The 26,895-nt window shown below is 49.3% G+C and overlaps 1 protein-coding gene across 1 annotated transcript; it reads right to left on the reverse strand.

The window, feature by feature from the left end:
• Positions 1-9,359: 9,359 nt before the first annotated feature.
• Positions 9,360-12,363, reverse strand: BMP4 (bone morphogenetic protein 4). The gene is made up of 3 exons (XM_063333924.1): positions 12,209-12,363; positions 11,369-11,745; positions 9,360-10,437 (listed from the first exon to the last, which is right to left on the reverse strand). Exons 2-3 carry the CDS (start codon positions 11,736-11,738, stop codon positions 9,596-9,598), a joined length of 1,212 nt encoding a protein of 403 aa, XP_063189994.1. The 5' UTR covers positions 11,739-11,745; positions 12,209-12,363; the 3' UTR covers positions 9,360-9,595.
• Between the last annotated feature and the right edge of the window lie 14,532 nt (positions 12,364-26,895).

The following is a 26,895-nucleotide window of genomic DNA, read 5'->3' on the forward strand; positions in this document are numbered from 1 at the left end:
TTAATGGGAAGCAATAAAAGATTTTTTAAATAGCGGTTGCTTGTGAGATATTATTTATCGCCATTACTGTCAGCAGAATGAGTGCATTCCTGGCCTGCAAGGGGGGAAACTGAGGCATGAGGCCATTTAATGACCCACCCTGGACCACACAAATGGAGGTGGAAAGAAAATCCAGCCCTTCTCTTCCCCATCCGGCAGCCGTGCTGCCCCAAGGCCACAGAAGCCATGTTGTTATTATAAGCCGTTATTCAACCCACAGCAAAAGCAATTTGTGAAGCATGCCATATAATGCCAGCTATTTCCAGCACCCAAGGGAGTCACAGCAGAGCACCCCACCCTCTTTCTCGCTCCATGAGCCACCTCCAAATGTCTGTGGCTGGCTGGGGACAGCAACTGCCCCTTCCCATGTGCTCCCTGCTACCATGAGTCCAGGAAAGGACATTTCTATCCCCGTTCTGCCTACGAGAATTAATTTTGTCTGAGGTCGCTCCTCCTCCCCTGCTCTGGCAGCAGGAGCATGGCTGCTCTTCTTTTGACTACAGCTGGTGACATCCACAGTGACACCTGGGAATGCAGGTCCTCCCTTACTGAATTTGGGTCTTCACAAGGTGTTCACCTGACATCCTGCACCCAAACCTGCAGGGAACCCCCAAGAAAGGACAGCATGCTTTCTGCTGTCCCAAGGACCACATTGTACTTTGCCATTGGTAAAAGAGGTGTCACCTCCAAAAGTGGACAGATTTTTGTCCTTGATAGTCTTGTCGTGGTGGCCCAGCTGGGATCTCATTTCTGATTACTAGAATTTTTTTCCCAATTCCCCAGATGTCCCTACTCAGAGACAAGCAGCCCTTCCCCCTGGTTGGAATTTACCCCAAGACACACACCCAGTTCCCTTCCATACTCCAATTTTCCTGGCAGAACAAGACCAGGCTCTTCTCTAAGATCATTTGATCCTCATAGCAGCCCAGTAAGGTCTGAAACAATTTGTCATGAACGTAGGGATCAGAAAGCCACTCAGTATTTTAGCCCTGTCTTTGGCAGCTCTAGGGGAAAATCTCCATTTCATCCATCCCACATTCTGCCAGTTGGGCTCTTTGAGTTGTTTTCTGGTCAGCAAAGACCCCAGGTCTTTGTTTTCTGCCATGTCCAGGAGAAGAGCTGCTCAGTTCACTGTACGACTGTTCTCACTATGCTTTGTTGCTTGTACCGTCAAATTTTGCTCCCAAATTGCGTCCTGCTACTGAGCCACATGTGGGTCCTTCTCAATGCTACCATTGGTTAATCAAATTAAAAACGATCCTGGGGGACTACGTCTTACTGGGAAAATGTCCAACTCTACAAACTGCCTTTGAAGAAACACTGCAGCGATTATTTTTAATAGTTTTGAACACCAAAATAAAGAGCAACTACTCAAGCTGTATACGTTCAATCTCTTCAAATGACACCTAGAAATACCTGTTTCTGATACCCCAAGACCAGAAGTGGGAAGGATCTGCATGTTTCACAGGATGTCTTGCTCGATGACTTTTCCAGACCTGTTCATGACCTGAAGGCCCTTGGGTAAGGGTTTCTGCGATGAAGAAGAGGAGCACTGTGCCATGCTGGGCTGGAGCTCTTTTACTTAGATGCCCAAGCAGGAACAACCCCCATCTCCCCACTGCAGGCAAGTGGCACTCAGGTTGGCTGGTGGGTCCATGAGAATTGAAGCAGGAATAAGGGCATGTCCTAGAGCCCAGATTTTCCTTTTTGATGTAAACCAACAGCAAGAAACTCTCCTCCACAACCAAACCAGCAGCATGGGTTCTCGCCACAGCAGATCCAGGGCATGGCCCCCCACAGCCCAACCACATAAGCAGAGCATCAACGGGGCTGTGGTGTTTCCACCAGCCCCACACCCAACCCACAGCTTCAGCCGTTCACCCCCTACTCCCCAAAGAGCTTTCACCAGCCCTGAGAAGCACTTTACCTCTGCTTACCCCTTACCCCACCATGATGGCTGTAGACTCTCATCACAGGTCCCTCAGACTGAAAGCAGCAGGTCCACCAGTGTGGTCAAGCTCAAGGCTGCAGTGGACAATGGCGTTGTGACCGGTGGGTGCTGCATGGCTGCCTCGGACCTGCAGGACCCAGCAGCTGCGAGAACACCCCCAGCAAAGGGACAGGCTTCTGCCCAGCTGCAGCTTGGTCACCTCGTTGACCAGCAGAAAGAGCTCTCTGCACCACGCAGGACTCGATGCTTGAGCAGCATATTCTAAGCACATACAGCATTGTGCGTAATACACTTGCCCCTACACACTCAGGATGGAAGGAGGTTTAAGAGAGAAACTCCTAAAGACAGGAAAGCAAGTCCATGGGTGACTCTCCATTGAGCTTCCCAGTCCTCCCTTGGAGATAACTGCTTAGTGTGGCATTCACGTGGAGCATTTGCTTCTATTTATTAATTCCCTATCAATCAGAAGCAATGTGCCCAGCACATCCTTGGGTGGCAGCTGGCCCCAGACCAGCGGGCAGGAGCAGCAGGCAGCCCTTCATGAGCCCTCTCATATGTACCTGTCCTGTCCAGAGCTTCCCTGGGGAGGTATACAATCAATTTAGCTAATCTTGGCAGGAAGGATTTCTCTGATTTGGGTATTAAATAGCAGGTGTGCATTACAGTGCAGACTGAACGAGCAAAGCCAATAAAAGCACTGCAAAATGCCTACCGTCTTCCGTATAATCTAATATGTAAAAGAGCGCGGCCTGTTTCAGGCAATTACTTCATAACACGCAATCTCGTGTTACTGGAAGGAAAGGTGAAGGACAGGTGGATTACTTGGAAAAGCACTTGTTCTTTGCCTGTGGGACTCCAGACCAAGCTTGAGCCTTCAGTTTTCAGCGACAAGAAGCCTGTGGTCTCCATTCGAGCGTGAGGGGAGTAATTCATGTTACCGAACGCGTTCACGAGGTGTGAGATTATCTAAGCAGGAAAGGGCCGAGCGAAAACACACAGGAGCTCAGAAGGGCTTTAAATCCCTGCCATAAAAGCAACACAAAGGCAATTATCTGAGGGTGGTGTGGGAAGTCCCGCCCCAGCCAGAGCCCACCCAACAGCATCACCTCTGTGTGCGACCAGCACAACCATCAAGGTTGTGGCTGGAGAGGAGAGCGTGTGGGGCTGGGGACAAAGCTGGGAGGCAGCTGCCCACCCCGCTCAGGGACCTGGAGGAGCAGAGGTCCAAGCTGCACCTCTCCTTGAAGAAGAAAGAGGGTGTGAAGCCCTCTGCAATGCTGCAGAGGAGCCCCAAGTTGTATGCACACGCAGTTGTGTGCAATGGAGGTGCCACCAGTCAATCAGGCCCTTCCCAAACTTTAAGATGTGAAGTGATGCATTATTTTCTGTAGGCCCAGATGGACGCTTTACAAATTCATTTTTATGATTTCAGCAAGTTGATGAACTTGCTGAGGGATCTTACCAATGGTATCCATCCTCCACCGCTATTGCCCAGACTGCCGGAGGCAGCACCAGGAAAGGTGAGCACCAAGAAGGGTCAGCACCTGCAAGGACCAACTTCCACTGAAGTGAAGACCTAGAGGTCTCTTCAGCATGGTGAGGGCACTGCAGAGGACAAGGGTGACCGGTTTGGCAGAGCAGAGGAGATGCGATCCCTGGTGCAGAGAAGGGGAATAAGAAGCAGGGGTTCACTGTGTCCCAAAATACAAGAACTGTAGGGCACGACTATGAACTTCTAGGTGGTGGTTTCAAAACAAGTAAAAGGAAACACTTTGAAAGGAATGGGTAGGCAAATGGTGGGAATCACTGGCACAGGATAACGCTGATCTGAAAAAGATATAAAGTTTATGAAAGTAATTCTATAAATTTCTGGATGTGAAATTCGTGCTGGCCTATTAAATGCAAAGACCCTAATTTTGTCTCAGGAAGGTCTGAATCCTAAGTGGGTACTCTGGAAAAACGTTGTTATAGGCTTGCTGTGTTCCTGCCTTCTCCTACAGCACTAGGTGAACCTTTGGAGAGAATTAGCACAGACGACTTTTTTTTTTTGGGAATGTAGAGTAACATCAATATTTTCCATCCATAGTCTGCTAAAACTGGGTGCCAACTTCTCCTCTGGGAACTGTGTGGTCTCCCTGGATCTGCACATCTGCGATCTCCAGGAAAAGGGGGAATCAGACCAAGAGTGGAAAGGAAAAAATCTGCATTTCTAAACACGTCATGTGCCAGCACTTGAATGAAGAGGAGACTGGAAGAAATGCTGTTGACGTAAACACAACCAGGCAGCTAGAGAGTACCAAAGGCAAGTGACCCTGTTGAGATGCAGCCATGTCTGTAGCATATGAACAGATCCAAAACATAGGGCTGGGTTTGGATAAAGCTGTCCTTGGCTCCCTGATGTTATGGAAGAGGCAGCTCATCACAGGTCCTTTCAAGGGTGAAATCCTACTGGCGATGGCTTTTGGTTGTGCCCTTGTGGTCTGCCCTCCAAGAACATCCCCGGGGCTGGGGATGATGCCTGAGGTGGACACGGATGCTGGGGGCTCTTCCCTTGACTCTGCTGCCATTGCTCACAAATGGGCTCAGAGTAGCCCTTGGCAAAGCCAAGCCGGAGTCCTGGGAGGATGCAAGGTGTCGGTGAGGCCATGCCGAGCTGTTCTCACATAAAACACGGCATCAAGGCAGGGGCAGGAGGCAGCACGTGAAAAATGCTGACTGCGTGAAAAACAGCATGGGGCTCCAAGTCCGGGCAAATTTTGGATGGACTGCACAGAACCAAAGCCCCAGCACATGCGTTCATCTCCTGGGTGGAATAAATGACTCGCGGCTGATCCAACAGGGCCAGAGGTCCCTGTGGCCTCATTCCTCCTTGGGCTCTGATAATCCATCTGATTGATGGATTTTTACCTTCACCGCTTGTGTCTAGATGGATGCGCTGCTGCCAAATAGGGAGTGAGTTTGAGGTGCTTCTTTAAGAAGCCAGGTGGAAAATAATGTATTCAAAATCCTAGTTTACACTTCCAAACTTGAAAGCAGATCCATGAAGGGAAGGAAATATCCAGTGTCTGGGTCATTTCTGATAGTCACTGTCATTGCCATGCCTGCCTAGGGAAGGGCATGGATGTTGTAGCCTCCTCTTACATTATTTTATGCAGGAATCCACCACTGGTTTGAGGTGAAGTGATGGGTATTCAGAAGGACAGACTCAAGACCAGAGAAGAGTTTTGTGTCTAGCTCAGAGGACAGGACCTGAGGTGGTCGGATACCTCTTCTCCATGCGTGACTGTGCCCAAGTCTCTTCACCTCGCTCTGCCCAAGATCCTTATCTACAAGGGGGGAGTAATATCTCCTCATACCTCTTCAGGTCCTGCGATTTCAGATAGGAACTATGCACAGTGGAGGACCTTCAGACCTGCTATCATGTGATAAAACCCCAGAATAAAGAGAACAAAGCACCTCTCGATGCCAAGATTCAACCGTTTTTCAAGCCATCCCAGCCAGACTGTGCTAATCGTTACCGTAATAGGCGAGGAGTTTGCCAGAGGTGTCCGAGCACCACAGTCACACCGAGAAGGGCCTCCGTCTTCCTTTGCTGGCTCCGTAGCAAAGCTACTGTGTTCATCCCAGAATAGCAATGCGCAAACCTCAGCGCTTCTCTTCCAAACCCATTTGCATTTTTAGAAACTAATTTGCAAAGCCTCGGACCCTGTGGTTACGAGCAAAGCCCGGCTGGCTGAGCAGCCCTCCGCAATTATGGCAGCTCCAGGACAGCAGCTTTTCGCAAAACGATGCTGTAAGCTTTCACTTGGGGGGCAAATTTTCGTCTGGGAGAAGAAAGTCCTGCCAGAAGACTCTTGGGATCCTGCAAGCCGAGAGAGGAGGGGTTGGGAATGGGATCAGGGCAACCACAGGTCTCCGGGGGGAGCTCCTGACACGTGGCGGAGCCTCGGACCCCATTTTCCAGCACACCTTACACCATGTCCTCACCGGTGCTCCAGCAACAATGTAATTGCACAACAGCCAGTGGCCCTCACCAACAACCACTGTGAACGATCCAGTTGGAGCCACAGGAGGTTACTAAAGCTTGCTGAGATGTTCTCCTCATTTCCTACATCCGTAGGCCACGCAGACTTCAGCACGACAGTACTTTTGAGGTACCAAAAGTCCCAGCCTTCCTGCCGTGGGCACAGAGATGAAGTCGCATCACGGCACGCCGTAGGGTATCCACCGTCTGGCTCACGCATCGTGGGATGCTGGACACAGGGCAGCTGCCAGGAGGACACCCAGATGGCAGGGAAGTGGCTGGACACCCACCTTCAACCCGTTCCTTTTTCGTTCACAACTTGGGTTGAAGAAGAGGGGGATTAAATTGATATGCCTTATCTCAGCCCCGCCAGCCGCCACAAATTAAGTGCTTGCTCTGAAATAACTAACGTTGGCAAATAATACGTTCCACGCTCAGAGAAATCATTGCACTTATAAAGCAGACGTATTTGTCAGGCTTTTAAGCAAAGCTAAACACTGGCTACCTGAGACTAAACCACCACCCCAGCTCTTCTCTGCCGCATGAGCAAGGCGGTTTCTGATACAGAGAAGGCAGCGAGAAGCTGGACGGGCACGTCCGTGCCAAGCAGCACGCAGCAAAGGGACGGGACCGGCCCTCACGCTGATCCCGGAGCGCAGGATTAAACCCCACGACTGCTGCAACAAACGCACCAAACGACAGCCAAAAACGCTGCGTGGAATTCCTGGGTCTCTCCACACCAGCGCTTAACTCCCAGCTTCCCAAAAGCAACCCCTCTCCTGGGCGGCGAGGAGAGCTCCAATTATCGCCAGCAAATCCCAGTGCAAATTAAAGTGGTGGGAAAAAAAAATGCCACTGGTTGTCAGCTGGAAACTAGAAAAGGACCTGATTCTGGTTTCCCTGACAATTTTGTTGTCTTTTCCTATTTTTAAACAATTTATCGGATCGAGAATGTGGGTAAATGCCTCCCTGATCGCACGAGGCCACACAGCAGCCTGCCACCCGCGTGGGACGGAGGGACAGACGTACACACACGGGGAGGGAAACCCTCAGCCCCTGTTCTCTGTGTTACATGCAAGATGTTAGATGTGCTCCACTGAGCAAATTGCTTAATGCATCCATCAATATTTTGTAACATACATCACTTCTACTGTCAGCTGGTTTATAGCTAGTTTAGATTCTTAGAAAATTTACAAAATTGAAATTCTTTGATTCTTTTTAAAAAAAAAAAAAAAAAGTTGTTTCTTTTTTTTTTTCCTAGTTTCCAAGCAGAACACCCCATGTAGGATCTCACCAACCCACTGCCAGGGCAGGAGAAGCGAAGCAAAGGAAAAATCTCCCAAAGGCCACGTACGTGTCAGGACGACCTCTCCCCCCGCAGCACCCACGGAAAAGCAAGCACCTCTGCCTCCACGGGGACAAAGCTTTCATTTCATCATTGAAAGGCAATGCGAAAATAAGCACCAAAACAAACAGCTCCATAAAGCAGCGGGAACGCAGCGAAGCGGTTGGAGACACGAGAATGACCTAAATGCAAGAGGCATTTGCTTCGCTTTGCAACACCCTCCCCGGCCTTCAGCCTCCGGGACAACCCGGGATGCGCTGATGAACCTGGGAGAAGCCTCTTTAACTTCTTTTTTTTCCTTATTAAAAAAAAAAAAAAATAGTGATTTTTTTTTTCCCCCCAAGTTTCTGCCCCATGGCTGCCGAGGGGGCCCGGAGACCCCCTTTTCCCCTGGCCGGGGTTATCGGGCGGCGGGGCAGATCAGCAGAGATGTGTGTAATTGCCCTGTCAGGCAGCTGAAAGGCGCTCGCCTTTAGCTGATGCCACTTCAAAATGAAATTCTTTCTTTGGCATGGCTATGTCTGATATGCAGGCATCAAAGGGGGAGGCAGCAGGTCGCCGGTGCCCCGGGCCACACATTTCCCTTCTAAAAGCAGGAATGAGAGTGTCAACTCGGGGCCGAGGGGCCCGGAGACACGGCAGCAATAACCCCAGCAATAACCGAGGGCTCCCCAGCAGCGGGGTGATCCCCCCCACCTCTGCCACAGCCCTGTGGGTGCTTTGCATCCCCCACCAGCACCCACGCACAGCCCTGCCTTGCCGGGGATGCTCGGGCTCTGTAGCGAGCGCCCATCGCTGCCTCACGGGGGTCCCCGGCTGGGGAGGCATAGAGTCACCCCAAGGCTCTCCAGCAGCAGAGGGGACCCTGCAGCCCCCTCCTGCGCCAGCACCCGGTGGGATGGAGGGGTGGAAAAGTCTCACTGGCACCAAAGGAGGTTGAAGGCTAGTTGGTTTTTTTTGTTTTTGTTTTTTTTTTGTTTCCGAGAGAAACGCAGAGCCATGCTTGCCTCCCCCCACGGCTCCCATCTCCTCTCTCCACCTGCACTCTTCAGGGAGCCAAGGCTTTTGGCAAGCTTTCCACTCCGTTTTTTATTGGTTTCAACTAAGCTGCCCCTTTCAGAGGGTTGGAAAGCTTCAATCATTAAAGGAAAAGAAGAAAAAAAAAAAGAAAAAAAAAAGAAATAAATACATCATGCACCCTGCTCCCCTCCCAGCATGGCTGAGGACACCAGCCCCACACTCGCACCCCACCGCACCCCCAGCCCAGGGCACAGCTCTCCATTTTCCAAGCCCAACACTGTCCATCCGATGCATTTGGGCCAGGGATTTTAGTCCCTAGATACCTCCAGCTGTACCTGCTCGGCTCTGATCATCTTCCTGCTCGGAAGCAATTTGGAAAGGACACAGCACAGGTAGCTATTAGCTAACACATATTTAACTGCTCCAGATATCTTTTTTTTTTTTTTTGGCATTGTAATGGGGCGATTTGATCTTCAAAGGACCCGTACAAACCTTTGAAGCTTCCCAAAGAACCCAGTCTCCAGTGGGGAGGGGAGAGGCAGGCGGCGCAGGGAGTGGGGAAATGTTAAATAGTTTTAAAACCTGGGGAATCCTGAAGTTGGACGGAGGGTATAAAACCCAGTGGGTTTAGCATAAAGCCCTCAGGTAAATCTTCACCTTCTTTTCAAATGCATTTTTGGTGGGTTGCTTTGCAAAGGCTTGGGCCAGGTTAGCACGGTCGGCTCTAGTCCCAGCGGCCGGGGAGAAGCAGCTCTTAATCTCCGGGGACCCTCATCTCCCACGTGGCGCAGCCCCAGCACAGGGGGATCCGCGGTACCTCGGTGAGAAATAATAGAAAGACTAAAATTTGCAAAGCCTTTAAGGGAAAAAAAGGGGTGGGGGGAAAGCGGGGAGGGTTTGGGTGGGGAGAGGGTGAGAAGGAGAGAAGATAAACTCCCTGCTGCACTCCCAGCCAGCACCCTGAGAGGTGAGACACAAAAATGCATTTACCTTTAAAATAATGACTCATTTTATTTTTTCTTTTAATATGTAGTTATAAATATATTTTGTCAAAATATATGATCATTATTGTCAAAAAACATTTGCACATAAAGTCATAAATAAGGTCAAGGTGAACGTTTAGTTTAGAGAAGAGTCCAGCTATAGCAAGCAGTTCTGGGGTGGGACGGGAGGGAGAGAGAAGGGGAGGAGAAGGCGGCGGGGAAGGCGGGGGGGGTCAGCGGCACCCGCACCCCTCCACCACCATCTCCTGGTAGTTTTTCAGGACCACCTTGTCATACTCATCCAGGTAGAGCATGGAGATGGCACTCAGCTCCGTGGGCACGCAGCAGGCCTTGGGGATGCTGGAGTTCACGGAGTTCACCAACGTCTGCACGATGGCGTGGTTGGTGGAGTTGAGGTGGTCGGCCAGAGGGAAGGGGCAGTCCCCGTGGCAGTAAAACGCCTGGTACCCCGGGGGTGCCACGATCCAGTCGTTCCAGCCCACATCGCTGAAATCCACATAGAGGGCATGGCGGCGGCAGTTTTTTTTGTTCTTGCGGGAACGCTGGTGCTTGGGGCTCCGGCGGGCTCTGCGGGTCAGCGCGTGGCCTCGCCCGTCATGCCCAAAAGTGACTAGGAGCGGCCTGAGCTGAGCCCAGTCCCCGCGCCCTTGAGGTAAAGATCGGCTAATCCTGACGTGTTTGCCCTGATGAGTCTGTGCGTGGTGGAGGTGGGTCACCTCGATCACCAGCCCGTGGTTCGGTTGCTTGTCCTTGGTCCACCGGATCACAGCCGGGCTCACATCAAAGGTCTCCCAGCACGTCACGTTGTGGTGCACCAGACGCGTGTCCAACAGGCGCGTAATGGCCTGAGCGCGCTCCGACAGCGGCTTCATCACTTCATAAATGTTTATCCGGTGGAAGCCCCCCTCCCACGCCGTGCTGGGTTCCTCCACCTGCTCCCGGTACAGCCGCAGCTCCGCCGAGGAGATCACCTCGTTTTCTGGTACGCTGCTGAGGTTGAAGACGAAGCGGATCCGGGGTGCCTCGCTGGGACCCGGGACGGTCTCCAGGTGCTCTGGAGGGGAGCAGGGCAAGGGTGGGGGGGCGGAAGCGGTCAAAAAGCAAACAAGAGCACATCAGCCTCGGGGCACAGCACGCACCCACGCTTCACCAGCGCCCTCTCCATTCCCCCACGCATCCCTCCCGGCCGGACCAGCTCCTGCTCCGGAGCCACCCGCTCGCCCTCCGCGTGCCTGCGCCCGGAGCAGGTCACCCCTTCCCGTCTCGCTTCTCCTTTTGAGGAGGCTTTTCCCCTTTTGCCCCCCCCCAGATCTCTCCAAAATCATCACCCTGGCGAGGTGCAGCGCCGCAGAGCACAGAGGTGCCTTGTTACGGGGCACAGGGGGCAGGGGGAGAAAGAAGCAAATTCCAACGCAGTAATGATGCGGCTGGATTAATAATTCAGATTTACTTTGGAAAAGAAACATCCGCTAGGAAACATTTGGATCAGATTACAAGGGCCTATTGAATAAACCTTATAAACACACAGCTGTAAGTATTAAATTCGAGCAGGGTTTTTTTTGGATTTTTTTTTCCTTAAGAGCAAAACCAGGCAGCAATCGCTTTGATAGTTCAAAAGAAACACACCAGGGGTGAGATCCCGCCCTCACTTTACTCCCGCATCCGATCCAGAGCCATTAAATCCACGCGAGCCCAGGGAGTGACCCCAGGGCAGAGGCAGTGAAGGAAACTCGCTGTTGTCAACAGGAGCAAAAGCACCTCAAAATATGGTCGGGCTCGGGTTAAGCACAGGATGCTGGAAAAAACACAGAGCCTAGCACGCCTGTCACCCACACACAGCAGGCTGGGGATGGGGGGGAGGCGTTTTCCTCCCATAAATTTAGGGCCGGGCACGTCCCGCTTCGAAACACATTTGTGAGCTTCCAAACGCCAAGGAAATCCCGATCGCTACCGGGGCTGGGAATTTACCTCCTCCCATCACTGACCTTCATGGTGGAAACTCCTCACGGTGTTTGCCCGGCTGGTTGATCGCTCAGGGTACTGCAGGCTAATTTCCTGGAGGCTTTCCTCCTCTTCTCCGGACTGGAGCCGATAGAGATCCAGCATGTAACTAGGAATGACGGCTGACTTGCTGGGCTGAGGCCGCCTTCGCAGCCCAAACATCTGCAGCAGAGTTGTTTCGAAACCCCGCAAGAGTTCATGGCTTTGGGCAGAGCGGCGTCCGGATCCGGCTTGTCCCTGAAGCTCTGCGACTTTCTTCCTGCCGGTCTCAGGTATCAGGCTAGCATGGTTAGTACCTCCTAGCAGGACTTGGCATAGTAGGATGACCATCAGCATTCGGTTACCAGGAATCATGGTGTCTCTGGAGTGTAAAAAACGCAACAACAAACAACAAGGAAAGTCAGGATGAGAAGCAAACCCCCCCCCCCTCCTCCTCCTAATAAACTTAAAAATAATAACAAATGGCAAAACGACATTAGGAGAAGCCCCCGAGCGGCAGCAGGGATGAGCCGCTCGCCCCCGGGTCGCTCGCCGCCCGGTAGCCCTCATGGTCTGCGGCGCATCCCGGCCCCGCTCGCCCCGCCGGACCGGGCCGAGTCGGGCGAAGCCGCTGCGGGGCCCCGGCGCCCGGCGGGGAAAAGGGGCACCCGGTTCGGCGGACCGCGGGGCCGCCAGTTCGCGTCCCGCCGCCGGACGCCCGGTAAGTGGCGGGGGCGCACACAAGAGAAAAAAATAAAGTTTTGAAAAAAAACCCAAAAACTAAAATAAAGAAGCGTAATGAAAACTCAAAGGGCGAAGCCGAGGAAGAAGAGGGCTGTACTCACTGACAGCAAGCAAGGCATATCAGCACAGTCCATGATTCTGGAGAGCCAGCCCGGACCCAGCGCGCCGAAAGCCCCGGGGCAGCGGCTGCCGAGCGCCTTCCGCGATCGCCGCCCGAGCGCAGTGCGGCCGCCGCCGACGCCGGCCCCGGTTTTCTCCCGGCCCCGCAGTCACGTGGAGCCGCGCACCCCCGCCAGCCCGGCCCGGCCCGGCCCGCCGCCCCCGGCCCGCCCCCGCCCGGCCCGGCCCCGCGGGGGACGGCCCGGCCCGCCCCGCCGCCCGCCCCGGGCTCCCGGGGGTGGGGGGAGCGGAGGGGCTGCGCCCCGGGGGTCGGCACCCCGCCGGTGGGACGGGGTGAGCGCGGCCCCCCGGGGGACGGGGGGCTTCCCCCAGCTCCGCTCAGGTGCATCCCCGGGGGACCGGCGGGACCCCGCGGCCCCCTCCTGCCCCTCTCTCTCTACGGGGAGCGGGGGGGGACCGTCGGCGTGGGTGCCCCCGGGCGTCCTTGTCACCGCCCGCCGGGCCGGCGGACCCGCCGAGGGGCCGGTTTGGGAAGGGGAAACTCGGGAAGCGCCTCTCCCTTGGCGAGAAGGGAGGGAGCGCTTGGGAATGAGAGGCAGCTGGAGGGAGAAAGGGACGCCGTCAGAGACCCGGTTCCTCCCGGGCTCGCGTCCCCCGCCGGGCCCTGGTGGGGTCCCGCAGCTGGAAAACCCTTCACGCTCCCGGGAGCCCGCTGCCAGGCCCGTGGATTATCTCTGCTCTGGGTTCCAACCCGCGCTCCGGGTTTTCTCCTCCTTCTCCTCCCCCTTCCCTCCCTGCCTGCCAGAATAACTCTCTCCCCACTTCACACCGGCCCTTCTTCCCGGACCCCCACCTGGATGTGAAGCATCCAGGCGCTTTCCCAAGCTGGCGCAGGCTGTGTATGGCCACAACTGGACATTCCACAGGGGTAGGAATGGGGGTTTCCTGGAGGAAGGATGCTCCCTGCCCCACCAGTTCAACCCCAGCATCACCCTGGGCCAGCTTTGGGGCTGAGAGCAAGAGGCAGGCTTCCCAAGGTTTGAGCCTGTTCCCAGGTGGGGTTTGGGGACAGACTGGTCTGCCACTAACATATGCGAACTGGACACACTGGGGGTGACATACGAACAAGACGCAGAGAAGGCAGTTCCTGGGAAAGACCCCCCCTACCGAAGAGCGATGGATGCCACGTACTTTGGAGAGACAGAGTAGACTGAACGCCCCCATGGTAAAGAGAACTCCACCAGGGTGCTAAAACATTGTCCCTTTGCCCTGCTGGGGTATCCCTTTGTGTCAGGCAAAATGTCAGCCACAGAGAGAAAAGTTAATTTATGAGACCAAAAGATGTGGTCATGAAGCGGCTGCAGGAACTCCTAAGTTCATCAGTTAGCCATGACCAAAAGCCAGCTCAGAAATGGCGGCTGCAAACCAGCACGTTCCCACAAACCACCAGGCCACTGTGCCCAAGTGGACAGTGAGCCCACAGCAGCACGCGTCAGCTTCCTTACAGCACTGCCCCAAAGCTCACACACAAACAGATATGACTTTCTGTTAATATTTCACTCTTTTTTAGCTCTTTTTTTTTTTTTTTAATGCCTGACCCATGCATTAGAAGAGCCCAGGGATGTCACTGAAAGGACACGCACAGATAAAAGGCAGTGCTGACACTGTAATATCTCTGAGTTATTCCTATACCACTCCGAGTTTAAAAGAAACATCTGTTAGCAAGGTATTTGGGCTATGAATCCATCAAATTTTGTGAAATATTGCTATCGCCATTTCAAATGTATCACACTGTGTGTTATTCTTAACAAGGAAAAACAATTTTTGGAGTAGCTGCTGTGCAACTTTTTAAAGTTAAATAACATTTTCATTGAAAATACTCCAGTCTATAAACAAAGTTTATGCAAGGGCCTGTATAGCACCACTCTTAAAACAGACCTCTGGATTTGGAAAAGCAACTTGCTCCCTCTTTGTGGGAGCAGCCGCCGTACATCCCACTCTTTGTGTAAAGACCTCACTCGCATTTTGGGTGGGATGAGAGAGCGGCCGTGTTTGAAATGTTTGTCACTGAGGAATTTGGTCCCACGCCATCCAGTGCCTGCTCTCGTAAGCTATCCCGTTAAACCGAGATCCAAAAAGTTGCTTATGCAATGCCGGTTAACCATGGATCTGGGCAAGGAGGTGGCCAGCTGGGGACAGAAAGCCAGCGGAGAGGAGTGTGGTTTAGGGTCTTGTAGGAGGCAATAGTGTATTTGAGTAGCTTATTGGTTACTAAGAAGTGTTAGTCATGGGGAAAGCTGTAGTATTTATTCCGTAAAATGTAAATACATAACCCAAACCACAAAGGAATACGTGCGGATGGAAATAGTGTAGCATTTACTGAGGGAGCCAAACTGCATTTCTACGGAAGCTGGATTTCCTTAGCCCCATAGAGACTAATTCACCTTGAACATCGCTTCTGCTCAAGCCCGTGGAGTTACACATTGGCTGAATTCGGTCCAGGCATGCTAAACAACCGAGTGCGTTCTATATTCCAACCCAAAAAGTGAATGCCAAAATGGAGCTAAAAATACAAATATGGAAGGTCTGAAAAGCAAACACTGCTGAATTCAGCGGTAGATAAAACATTGTGCGTTTTAAAGATGCAGCACATCAAAAATAGAGAACATTATGTCCATGCTCAACACAAGACGCACCTCCACTTGCATCCCATCTCGCATGGGTGAGAGGGGGGGATTGGTGTGGTTCTTGCCTGTGATCCAGTCCCAGCCATGTTTGGGGTCCTGCTACCAGGTTTTTGACTCTCTGACTTGCGTGAAAAACCTTCTGGGGACCTCTGCTCCTGGAGAGACAGACCATTTGCCTCTTCTGGAAGCTAAGCACCAGGTCATCGGGGACATCACCCTGCAAAGAATGGCCAGACAAAGAGGTGATTCATGTATGTTCGGACCTCGACTGTGACAGACTTGTTTTGTGGGTGACAGCAAGAAGCCCAACAGCTGTCAGGTCTCCTGCAGTCTGGGTACCCAGCTCTGCTTGCAGAGTTCACTAGCCGTGGGGCAATTATTTGCTTTTTTTTCATTGCAACTGGGTAATCATGGATTTGCCCAGTTGCATTCCTGATAAAATCCCAGCCACTAACATTTGACCCAGGTTTCGTGTGCTCAGGACCCACCAGTGAGCTACGCAGGTCGATGTTCAGCATCTCTAGAAATGAGCCCAGCTCTGTTTTACAAGGCAAACTTTTCCTCTAATGGCAGCATTTCAGGAGATGCCTCTGGTCTGAGGCAGAGCAAGATCTTCCCAAACCAGTTCTTGCCATCCTCTGTTATTTTTAGAGCAGCTGCACCTTTTGGGCTCCGAAGTTTGCAAACAACCTGCCTTGAGAAAAAAAAACTCGTCTCACCAGATTTGCGCTTGAGCAGAAACAAGCCTAAAACCATAAATAAATAAATAAAGTCACATGTCAGAGAGGTTTTAATGACATGAATTACAGGAGGAGATGCCCATAAGTGCGCGCTAAGATCAATTCCCTCCTAGCCTTTCCTTTCAACTACCTAAGCTTGTCAATTAAAACACAGGGAACTGAGCAAACAACGCCAAGGGATTACATTTTCCAAAGTAGCTCTTCACTAAAAAGCCGGACTCCAACCGGTGAAAACAAGCGCAGCTGCTTGAATGGCAAAAAGAACATTTTTTACAACCACTCTGAGATTTTCCTGATTTCTCTGAACGCTTCAGAGCTGGCCTGTTCTACCAGCATTTTCTACCTTCTCTTGAGTAAAGAAAGTTGTACTTTACTCCTGAAACACAGGGCCGGGCCCAGCTTGGACTTTATTTCGGCTTTACATTAATGTGTCTCTGCTGAGGTGTCAGGACCACGTCTAGAACGACTCACTCCTGAGCCTAGAAGTGAATCAGGTTCAGGATTGCTGGTTTATTCCAAATACATTTTTTACAAATACTTATAAAAACACTGTGTGGGAGCATTAAAAAAAAAAAAAAGCAGTTATAAAAAGGCAGCCTTTGGTAATCAGATACACAGCAGCTGAAACAGTAGGATTGTCTGCTTTTTCTATTTTTAAGTTTTTAAGGATGATTTTTATTGTTTTGTGAATGCTATGAAAGGGTTTACTGTCCCACACAGGGAGAATGTTTAGTTGCTTTTACTTGACTCATTCATTTTTTTTCACTTTTCAAAGATCCCCAAGACTGAGCAAGCCTAGAAATTTCACCCCTTGTGTTTCATACATACATCGTCGGTCTTCTCCTGGGAAAGTGTAAGGTCTCCACTCCTAAATATTGTTCCTTAAGAGACGTTTGTGCGGTGCACCAAAACTAGGAGGCCTGAGTATTAGGGAAGTGCTTCATCAATACAACTCACGAAATAAAGGTAGAGCCATTTTAATAGTCTGCTATTAAAACTTTCCTGAACTGTGTTAGAAACACTTGTCTTGTAAAATCATCTATACATCGATTGGTTTCCTTGATCAACGTTACAAGAAGAAAATGCACTGATCTCCTGCAGCTTTCAGAAAGAAATGTTGCTTTTCGCACACGTTTGTTTCCACCCTGCGTTTCTCTCCACTCAATCAAAGCCTCGTCCCTGAGAAGCAAGAAGGACCTCCAGAAGATGATGAAGAACGCATTCTTCCTGCTCTGAAATTGTAGCTGGTACTAATAAAGACCATCATCCTTCTAACAAACACCATACGGCCACTGAGTTGTCATCAGGCTATCCCAGATAAGCAGATTCATTTTGGATCTGTTGAGTCATGAATACTTTTTGAGAATACCACAAGCGCTGGCAGCTCCCTTAGCCGTACATACCACTCCAGCGTATCTCCAGCACTGATACGCGGCTTTGAGTTCGGCTGCGACTCTGATATTTCAAATGCTTTGCTCTTCCTCGCTGTCTAGCAATGCTGCCAAATCTACCCTTCCACACAACCACGTGGCACCTCCAGGGTGCCGACGTTTGTCTTTGTCCTTTAATTGTATCTTGAGATCTGCTATCATCAGACGCTTTAATGGTTTCAGACACTCGTACAAGGCGTAAATAAGCAGAGCGGGCCAGCTGCTGCAAAAATAGATCACACGAGCCCTATTTGGTTTTCAGCAACAGCAAAGGACTTTACTGGTAGACGTTATGACAAGTGCTGGGAAATGTCAGCCCATCCCTGAATTTGGAGTTCATTACTGTGGACATCCTCACCTGAAAGCAGAGAGGACGGATCCTGCAAGGGACTCCCAGTCGGGAAACACGGACGTGCCTTGTGGCCTCCATCTCCAGCAGTAATAAACTGGTGGGGCTCATTTGTACCGGTTGCCTGGTGACAAAGCACATGCCCACAAATAATCAGCAGCCCAAGGATCATTCTTAGAAAGTACTCAACAAATAACCCTACACAACAAACGTGTATGAACGGAGCATGAGCCTCCCACAGACACGTGACGAGGAAGAGGTCAGTTCTGAGGGAAAGGCTCCTTCTCCGCACCACTGTATGTGAGGCTGCAGGTTGTACGGGCTTTGGAGGTGCTCCTTGTCAAGCCACTGGCCTGCTTCTCGCTCAGTGTCACATGTACCATGTATATAAATATGCGTACACAGAAACACACACACAGACAACGCATGTATCCATCGCGTTTGGCTAAAACATCCTGAGAACAGCAGGGCCCTAACCAAGGTGGGACCTTGATGGCTTATTCTAGTACAAAACAATCAGTGTTAGTGCAGCAGCTTTGTCAGGACAACCCAGTTCACTGCAAATATCCTCCAGGTTTAATCCTTATGAAAGGGGTAATGCCCTGTACGGCAGAAGGAAGGAGCTAAAAGAACCTGCGCCCCTTTCCGACAAACACTTCAGCAGGACCTACTTTGCTACGGTGCAGCAAGGCTCTCTGTTTTATTATTGATAAAGCAAGCGAACGAGTGAGGTGTTAGCTGGGTTTATTTTCAAGGTAGGGACATTCTTACTTACTGTTACCTGCTCTGCTCCGTTGTGGGGCAACCAACACCACTTGTAAGCAGAATCAAAGCCCACCTCATCTCCCAGACAACTACTACCCAAAAGCACCTGAGCAGGGGCACAGTTTGTGTCAACAGCAGTGAAATCTGATTTCATTTTTGGCTCTTTTCTACATAAGCAATTACCTGTTTTCCCCTCCACTGCTTCCATCATATACAGACACTGGCTCAGCAGCCTAAAGGAGGCCTTTGGCTACTTGGGAATTTCAAAGGCAATAGGTTTGGTGCAGTGCTGCAAGTACTGGGATGCCTAAAGGAAGGTTGGCCTAATGATGAAGGAGTTGATTTGGACTTCAGAAGGTCTAGGTTCAGCCTTGTCCTTCTGTGACACTGGCTGAATCACCAGGAACCTACCTCATCCAGGTGGCTAAGCATATGCTTAACAGTGATGAGTAATTAAAAAAAATGGGGAAAGGAGGCAATTAGAATTAAAGGCATGTCAGAGCCTCCATTCTGGAAGAACAAGAGCATTTTGCACCATTCTCAGAAATAAAGCAAAAATAAACACTTGTTCCAAACAGCTCCTCAAATTCCAACCCAGCAAACAGAAGGTTTTCAAACCATTTCAGTGGGGTTCCGGTCCCCGGGGAAGTACTGGAAGAGTAACATGACTCAGCGACTCTGTATGATCTCTCATTTACAGCACATGAAACAAAAGCCGTACTGCCCCACACATCATGGAGAGACACACAGTGATTCACGTCTCACCTACAGCAGAAAGACCTGGGCTGACTCTCTCCTGTCGCACCCGCCTGAGAAGAAGAGCAGAATGGAGTCGCTGCTGTGGGACGTTTGACAAACTACAGAAGGAAAACCTCCACCAGAAGGAAGAAGCGAAAGTGAATACGCCTGGAAACTAGGAATGAAACACATTGTAGTCAGAGGTGGGTTTCCAGCATTTTCCAGAAATAGTCGTCAGGGCTTTAGATTACTGGCTGGCAGCCACATGGCCTGTGAACTGAAGGGAGGCCAATTTCTTGACCTGCAGGCTTCAATGCAAAGACAGTCTGTACTCTCTGATACCTTATCCAAACGATGTGGGCAAATGAGCGTTGTACGTGTGTACCGTGCGTGTCTAATCCCACAGGCAAACTAGGCTTTCTATTAAAGGCCGTTGGCAGGATCTACTTATTTTATTTTTTAAAAATACCAGTTACCAAACAGCTTACAGAGGAATAAAACTGAGGAACTGGCTCATAAAAAAAAAAGGAGAAGAGGGACTTTTAGGAGAGGAATATCTAAAAATCAGTTGGAAGGAGAAAGAAAATGAAGCGGCAAAAAGGGAGCGAGTCTGAAGACATCCCGTATCTCACTCTCTCTAAGGGGGGGAACCTTGGGTTGTACGAAGGGACCTTGGAAGCGAGGGGCTGCTCACCCACACAGGTCCACCTGGGCAGAAGGGTTTACAGAGGCAGACCCCAGAGGATACGCAGGAAGACAGAACAGGAGAGAAAACCGATATGGGAAAGAAGTGAAAACCAAGAAGGCAAATTCAGTCTGGGCAAAGGGCCAAGGCAAGGCCAAGTGCAATTCTAGAAAACGGGACCGAAGCCAAAGGCACCAAGGTGTCACGATGGGCTAGCACTGGTCTGCAAAGACAACCCAGAGTGATGCTACTGGCAGGTGCACAGCATCACCCAGACGCGAAGAGGAACAGGCTTAAAACTAGATTTTTGAACAAAAAGCTCAGGACAAAGGGTCTGAACCAGTAGCTCCTACTTGTGCAGGATCCAGGGTTAGCGTAACACTGGTATCTCCCAGTCCCAGCCCCCTGGCCACGCTGGCGTTACACTTTGAGGCGCAGGGAAGCAAAACTAAGTTGCAGCAATTTCCCTGAGGACCTGTTTGATCCCCTGGTCGCACCCTGCATTCCTGCTTGTTCCGTCTCCATCCTGCTGACTCTGCTGCCTTTTCCCACCCTCTGTACACATACCTGACAAGGCAACAGGATGCAGAACCAGGTATCGTATTCAAATGACACCATGCCCCTAGCCAAAGAAATTTTGCAAAGACCAAATGTGCAATGTCATTTATAAATGTGGCATTAGCTCATAAACATTCCTCATAAAGACGCAACATGGAGCTAACTCCATGGCTGCCAAAAGCACAGTCATTTCTCCTGCCTCCAGAGGCCCTCAGCAATTCTCTTCATCTCCCATCACTCTTTCCCCAGGTAACCGTTGGGTGCGGAGGCAAAGCGGGGCAGGAAATCCTCCTGCTGAAGTGGATTAAGACAGATGTTTGAAGAGCAGAGGATAAAATGAGAAGGCCAAAGAGGACTTAGAATCAATGAGTATTGACTCGGGTCAAGGATAGTGGAGACAAACCCCAGATCTAACACAACAGCAGCCATCAAAGGTGAGCCTGACAGAATCTCTCTCAGTGTGGTACCATGAGGACAGCTTAGACTTGCAAAGCTGTTGTGGGGCTCATTTCCCTCCCTCTCTTGAGGCCACTGGCAGACACCAACACAGTCACCATTTTTTTTTCAGAGGTTTCCCAGCTGGTAAGCCACCAAGAGCCCAAGGTGAGAACACCACGGAGGAGATGCCTTGAAATGGGTGGCACAACTAGATCATTTCCATCATGTTTTCCGCTAGGTAGAGGTACTTCAAGCAGGTGCCTGAATGTATCTACAGGGTTAAAAATGGCTACGGCCAGGGGGCTAAGCAATAGGCACCAGAAAATTGGAGACCTAACTAGTCTGCCTGTGCTTGCAGGAGATGCAGCGCTCTGCTGTCTCAGAGGTAGCTCCCAATCCACTCTCAACCCTTTTCAGGATACAGGGAATTTATCTCATCCTAGCATCACCCATTCCCTGTCCACGGAGGATCATCCTTGCACTGCTGGGCAAAAACTCCTTTCACCCAAACCAGCAAAACTCAAGGTCCAGTCTGAAAAAAACCCAAAACCCAAAAAAAACCCCACAGCCAGCAGATGAAAGGCATTTTTAAAATAAAAAAAATAAAGGCTGGGCTCTCTTCTGTTGCTTGAGGCATGTAAATGCCGTGTTTATACATTTCAGATTCTTCCCAGCAACAGAGCTCCCAAAGCACTTTGTCTCTCCAGGGTGAGCAGCTCCATGTCTCCCATGGCAGAGGGCACACACAGTGATCTGGCTCACGTTACCGAGCAGGATCAGATGATAGGTGAAGATCCATGATGCTGAGCAGCAGGCGCAGCTGGTCAGCAGCTCGCAGGTCAAAGTCTTTTCCTTCTGGCTCAAGATCCTCCTGCACCTTTCTTTTCCAAAGCAAGTAGAGACCCTTCGTTCTCCAAAGAATTTTGTTGCTACCAGGCTTTATGTACTTAAACATCTCCGCATGAGCGAAATTTTAGCACAAGCGCACCGGCACAGTGTGTTTCAGCTAACATAATTTTTTTTATTATCAATTGTTTTGTAAAACTATTAATTTTACTGCCCCATGAGAGATGAATAGTAAATCCAGCCAAAAAACCTCTCCCACATCCCTGGGTCTTAGGAAACGTAGATTTGTCACCCTTCACTCTCTTTGTACACTGTTAGATTTTCTCCGTGTAATTTTATGCTTCTCAGACACCTAATGACCTAAGTGGTCCCAGGAATGGGGAACTGGCTTCCTCTGCAAAAAGCCTGGTGTTTATTTGCAATTTAGCTTACCTGACTTGTTTAAAGTGTTATCAGAATGCATCCACCTACTTTCTTTTCTTCATTTTCACTTGATATCCAAGATTGGCTTGAATTGAGAATGTCTAAAGCCTCAGGCATGATCCTGGGTGTTCTCAAGACTTAAATGCCACTGCTTAAAGAGTTAAAGATCTAGATGGCTGCACTAAGAGGATGATAAACTAATCACTCAGTCACTGCTGGTGAGTCTGGTGTCATTTACTGAAACATGGAATGCATTTAACAATGTAAAAGAAACTCCATGCAGTGCAAAAGCCACAGATGATTGTTAGATTGTCAAGGTTTACTTTGGAGAAAGTCCTCAGTCTAATTACCTATGTTTAAGCAACAGAAGCATTTTTCCCCTCGTTGAAGAAGTTAACATTTTCCTTTCAAGCCAATGGAGGTTTTTTTGGTGTGACTAAGGACTGCAGATTCTGTTCAGAGAACTACAAAAATTTAAGACGCGGACTGGGTAGAAGAAATAACTCTTCTAGGGAACAAGTAAGAAACGTTTCCTATCATCATAATCATTAAGAAAAGTAGAAATAATAATTACAGTACTAGTGATTTCACCAAGTGATTTGTGTCTTCCAGTTCTGCGGAATGGCTTGACAGAAATACTAATTTAAAAGCCAGGCTCTGTTTTGGTGTTATAGGAAGAAAATGCTTCCAATCATTTTCCCTGCAATTTCTGAACCACGGAGGAAATGAAAGACCAGGTCCAACATTTTGCTTTTGCATTTTGGAATTTGGTGAATTCTGGCATTTTTTTTCTCTAGTCTTAAAATGAGATCTCAGTTAAAAATCAAGATATCAGAAATTAATCCAAAAATGAATAAAACATGACAGGGATTTTGTGGGGCTCACCCAGTGAGCATTCAAGCTGCAAATAATATCACTTTATTATCTTTTAATCTATTAAACTTAGAATGGTACAACTCCACTGTGCTAAGCGGTTGGTATGGGACCCTTTCCCAGAGCTCCCATCAGCGGATACTACCAGAAGTTTTTCATTGATGGGGAAGTAAGGCCCGGAGCGACAGAGGATATTCCTCCAGAGAAAGCTGAAGGTGTGAGCACAGCTCATCTTTGCAGATCAGTGTCACTTTGACCTAGCAAAAATAGGCAATAATAGACAATAGACATGGGCTCAGCACGTAGTAAGAGCTTAGCAATTCCCCAGAGACTCTGGATGAGCATTCTGATGTGGCCGTGGCACATCCTTGCAGACCAATGTCAATTTGACCTAGTAAACACAAGTAATAATAGAAGAGGAAGCAATATCAGCTTAGCAAGTGTTAGCTGCTTACCAGTTCTCCAGAGACTCTAGATGGGCACTCTGCTTGCTAGCTTGGACCAAGCTTGTCCCATGGCTCTGCAACCCAAATGACTTCTGAGGAGGAGGCAGAAAGACATCCATTCTAATGACGCCTACCTTCATGACAAGACTGACAAGACGGCGCAGGATCATTTTCCCCCCTGGGTGGTGGCTGATGGCTCAGGCAGTTCTGCTGGTGTTGGTTAGGGCAGTCTCTGCAGAACTAAGGAAAGCTTCAGCCTGCACTGTAAGATCAAAATCCAGCTGTATGGGTGGAAATTCGGCTGATCAAATGGAGAAATCTCCAGCATCATCTCCTCCTGAAATGAACACCAAATATAGATCGAATTGCTCTCAAATGGTGGCTATTTCCCTGCACACCTGAGAAGGGAATCTAAATGAGTAACTCGGGTGTTGCTATATACTCCATAGAGATCTAACGGCACAAAAGATGAATGCTGGTCAAAGGAACCTGCTGTTCCTGTTGTGTAAACCTTTCCCTCTACAGAGAGGCAACATTTACCCTAGGGAGAGTCACACTTGCCTCACTGCACTTCATGAAAGAAAGAGTGCAAACACTTCACAATCCGTGGGACCAAGAAATGGTTCCACTGACAAGAACCGAGAATCTTTTGAAATACACTCACAGCTCCACAGACCCTAATCGCTACTGCAGAGCAAATGGTTTCTACCCCGTCTATATGTGTGTGTATTTCAAGAGCTGAAAAACTGACACTCTCATGCCTCTCAGCAGCTAATAAAAATCCTTGTTAGCAACATCTGGATACAAGATAAGGGAGCCTTGCAAAGAAACATGAGGTATTCCATAAGTTTCTACAGTGGGTTCATCATCAGTCCTCTAAGGACTTAGGTCCAAAGTCCACTGAGGTGTTGGGGTGTTTTTCCATTGACTTCACTGGGCTCTGAACCAAGACCTCAAGGCTCCCTGCTGTGTTTTGGACATTTATTTGTGTTTGATCTGTAATAAGATCTTTCATTTCTCTGACTTCTGCAAAAACAAAGCCACATTACAAGAAAACAACTAAACACATGCTTATCTTTAAGCATATCCCTAAACCATATCCCATATCCATATCACTTAAAGTCCTTAAATCCTATGGACTGCTGGGAGGGAAAAGCACATGCTTAAAATTAACGTGCACAGGGTCTTTGCTAATTAGTGATGGCCCTTGCTTCTTACAGGGCCCTAAAGACGTCTCAGAGCATCTGGGGTTTTAGGGTCCATATGGGAGAAATTACATGGAAATCATCTCAGAAGTGCAACTTTGAGTATTGCATCTAACATTGGAAGCCTGTCTTCAATGGCTATAAGACTGATTCTGTTAAAATACCATGTATAAGTAGTTAAGGGAAGTAGAGTTTCTTAGATATTTGTAAAAATAAGAATATCTAAAACTAGCGCCTTTTCATGGCTATTACTACAACACAGACCCATCACGGTGACCAAACTCACCAAAGCAAAACCGCTTTTTGGAATGCATGTGTTTACTGTCATCTCAAGAGCAAATGTGTCTCACTTCAGCCAAAATATTGTCCCTGGCCTCCTTCACTTTGCTTAGAGGAAGCACTCGTGCATCCTCTAAAGTCTGGCTCTTGGAAGATAAGCGAGCTTTTACCATTGGGTCAGACAGCAGAAGGAAGACCATTCCCAGTAATCTGCACAGAGCAAAAAGCATTTTTCTTTACCACACCTTGTTTATTTTGGACCTCTGCTAAAGAGTGTTAGAACTCCCAGCTATCTTGATCACAGACAAGGCCTGAAATATAACATGTCTGCCAGGTCAAATCCGTGTTGTCTCTGGTGAGAAAACATTTGGGAAGTTTCTCTGCAAAACAGTCCTTTCAATAGGGTTTTGCCTGTCTGGGAACTACTTGCACTTTCTACTGGTTACTTCACATTCACACAGGTACCACACATCAGCTACCAGGAAACCTCTCGCCTTTTCAGCATCTCCTCTGCAAGGACTGAAACTTGTCCTTCTGCGGCTTCTACACTCCCATCTTTTCTTCTTTTGACATATCTTCCTGAACTCCTTTTTCAAGGTACATCAGTGCAATCCACTTCAAGATGCTCTTGGCCCTTTGGTTCTCTCTATAAAATTTTACGCTGTCCCATGTTTATAGGTTCATTGTTCTGCAGGCCGAGCAATAAGGCCATGTTTCTGTGTCCATGAGTGAGGAATCTGGATCAGATGTTAGCACACAACATTTCTCTCAGGTTAACCAAAGCACGCAGTCTGGCGCTCCCGCTGGCTTCACTGTTTACACAGGCTGTGGAAAGACAGGTGATATCTGAACCCAGCATAAAGCCTTCAGAAGAACATTTTTTAAAAGAAAAGTGATTGTTTGAATACCTTATATCATGTGGCTGCAGCGTCTTTGATCTGAAACGAGATTTACCACAGCTTCACGCTTACCTTTGAGTAACAGGGAAGTCGTGAGTCAGTGCATCGCCCGTCTGAACCAACAAGAACAAAAGGATGCTACAGGCTTCGCTTGCCCAGAAGCATTAGCAGCATAGTCCTCCACAATCCAGGATCTAGAAAACCACCTAAAATAGCTTCAGGCCAGCCCATGCTGTTTTGAGGATGGAAAGGAGGATAAACACAGGAAACTTCTCTTGGATCCTTCTGCAGCCCGCAGTTTTTAAGTTGACAGTGGTAATCTCCTTAATGTCTTGATTCTTCAATGTCAAAGACCCAGCTCATAGCGACTCTACAGAAGACAGAAAACTTTTGTAAGAAGCAGTAGATCCACCTTCTCTGAATCCCAAAATAGTATCTCAAAAGCAAAAGGGCCCAAGATGTCCATCTAAGGATAATCCCTTTTCAGCCATTGGCTTTAAACGATGAGGCACTCTCCTAAATCAGCTGCTGGACAAATATAATGTCCTGATTACAGGATCACCTAATTACTGAGTTTGGAGGGGACCTCTGGAAGTCACCTAGTCCAACCTCTTCTTCAAAGCAGGGTCAGCTAGAGCAGGTTGCTCAGGACCTGCTGGATCAATATCTTGATCCAGCACTTCTGTGCATGCTTAGTCTGGAATAGCTATTATCTCTTCCCTTCCGGGCTCTGGTAGGTGGCTGCACAGAACACAGGAGCAGCAAGAGTTGTCTCCTCCTCCTTCTTGTCAAAGAAACCCTTCCAGGGAGAAATGATGGTAATCCTTACAGCATTCCTTTCTACAACATAGATTTGGACTACAGCCTACTACAGCCTTGGATGGTATATGTTTTTGTGGCTGATACAGTTGTACTGGTATTTCCAATGCTCTCTGAGCAGCTCATGTTATGAAGGAGAATATTACAATCAAAACAGAAGGGAAATACTCATCAGTATCTTCTCTGTCGAGTCTCTGTTTGTATTAAATGTCCAAGAGTTATGATCCCAAACACAAATACAGGCTTGGCAGAGAATGGATTGAGAGCAGCCCTGAGGAGAAAGACTTGGGGATGCTGGTTGATGAGAAGCTCAACATGAGCCAGCAATGTACGCTCGCAGGCCACAAAGCCAACCACATCCTGGGCTGCATCCCCAGCAGCGTGGCCAGCAGGGTGAGGGGGGCGATTCTGCCCCTCTACTCCAGAGGGCTGGAGCACCTCCCCTGTGAGGACAGGCTGAGAGAGTTGGGGGGGTTCAGCCTGGAGAA

The sequence above is a fragment of the Chroicocephalus ridibundus genome, chromosome 4, assembly GCF_963924245.1.
Source record: "Chroicocephalus ridibundus chromosome 4, bChrRid1.1, whole genome shotgun sequence".
Classification (NCBI taxonomy): Eukaryota; Metazoa; Chordata; class Aves; order Charadriiformes; family Laridae; genus Chroicocephalus; species Chroicocephalus ridibundus.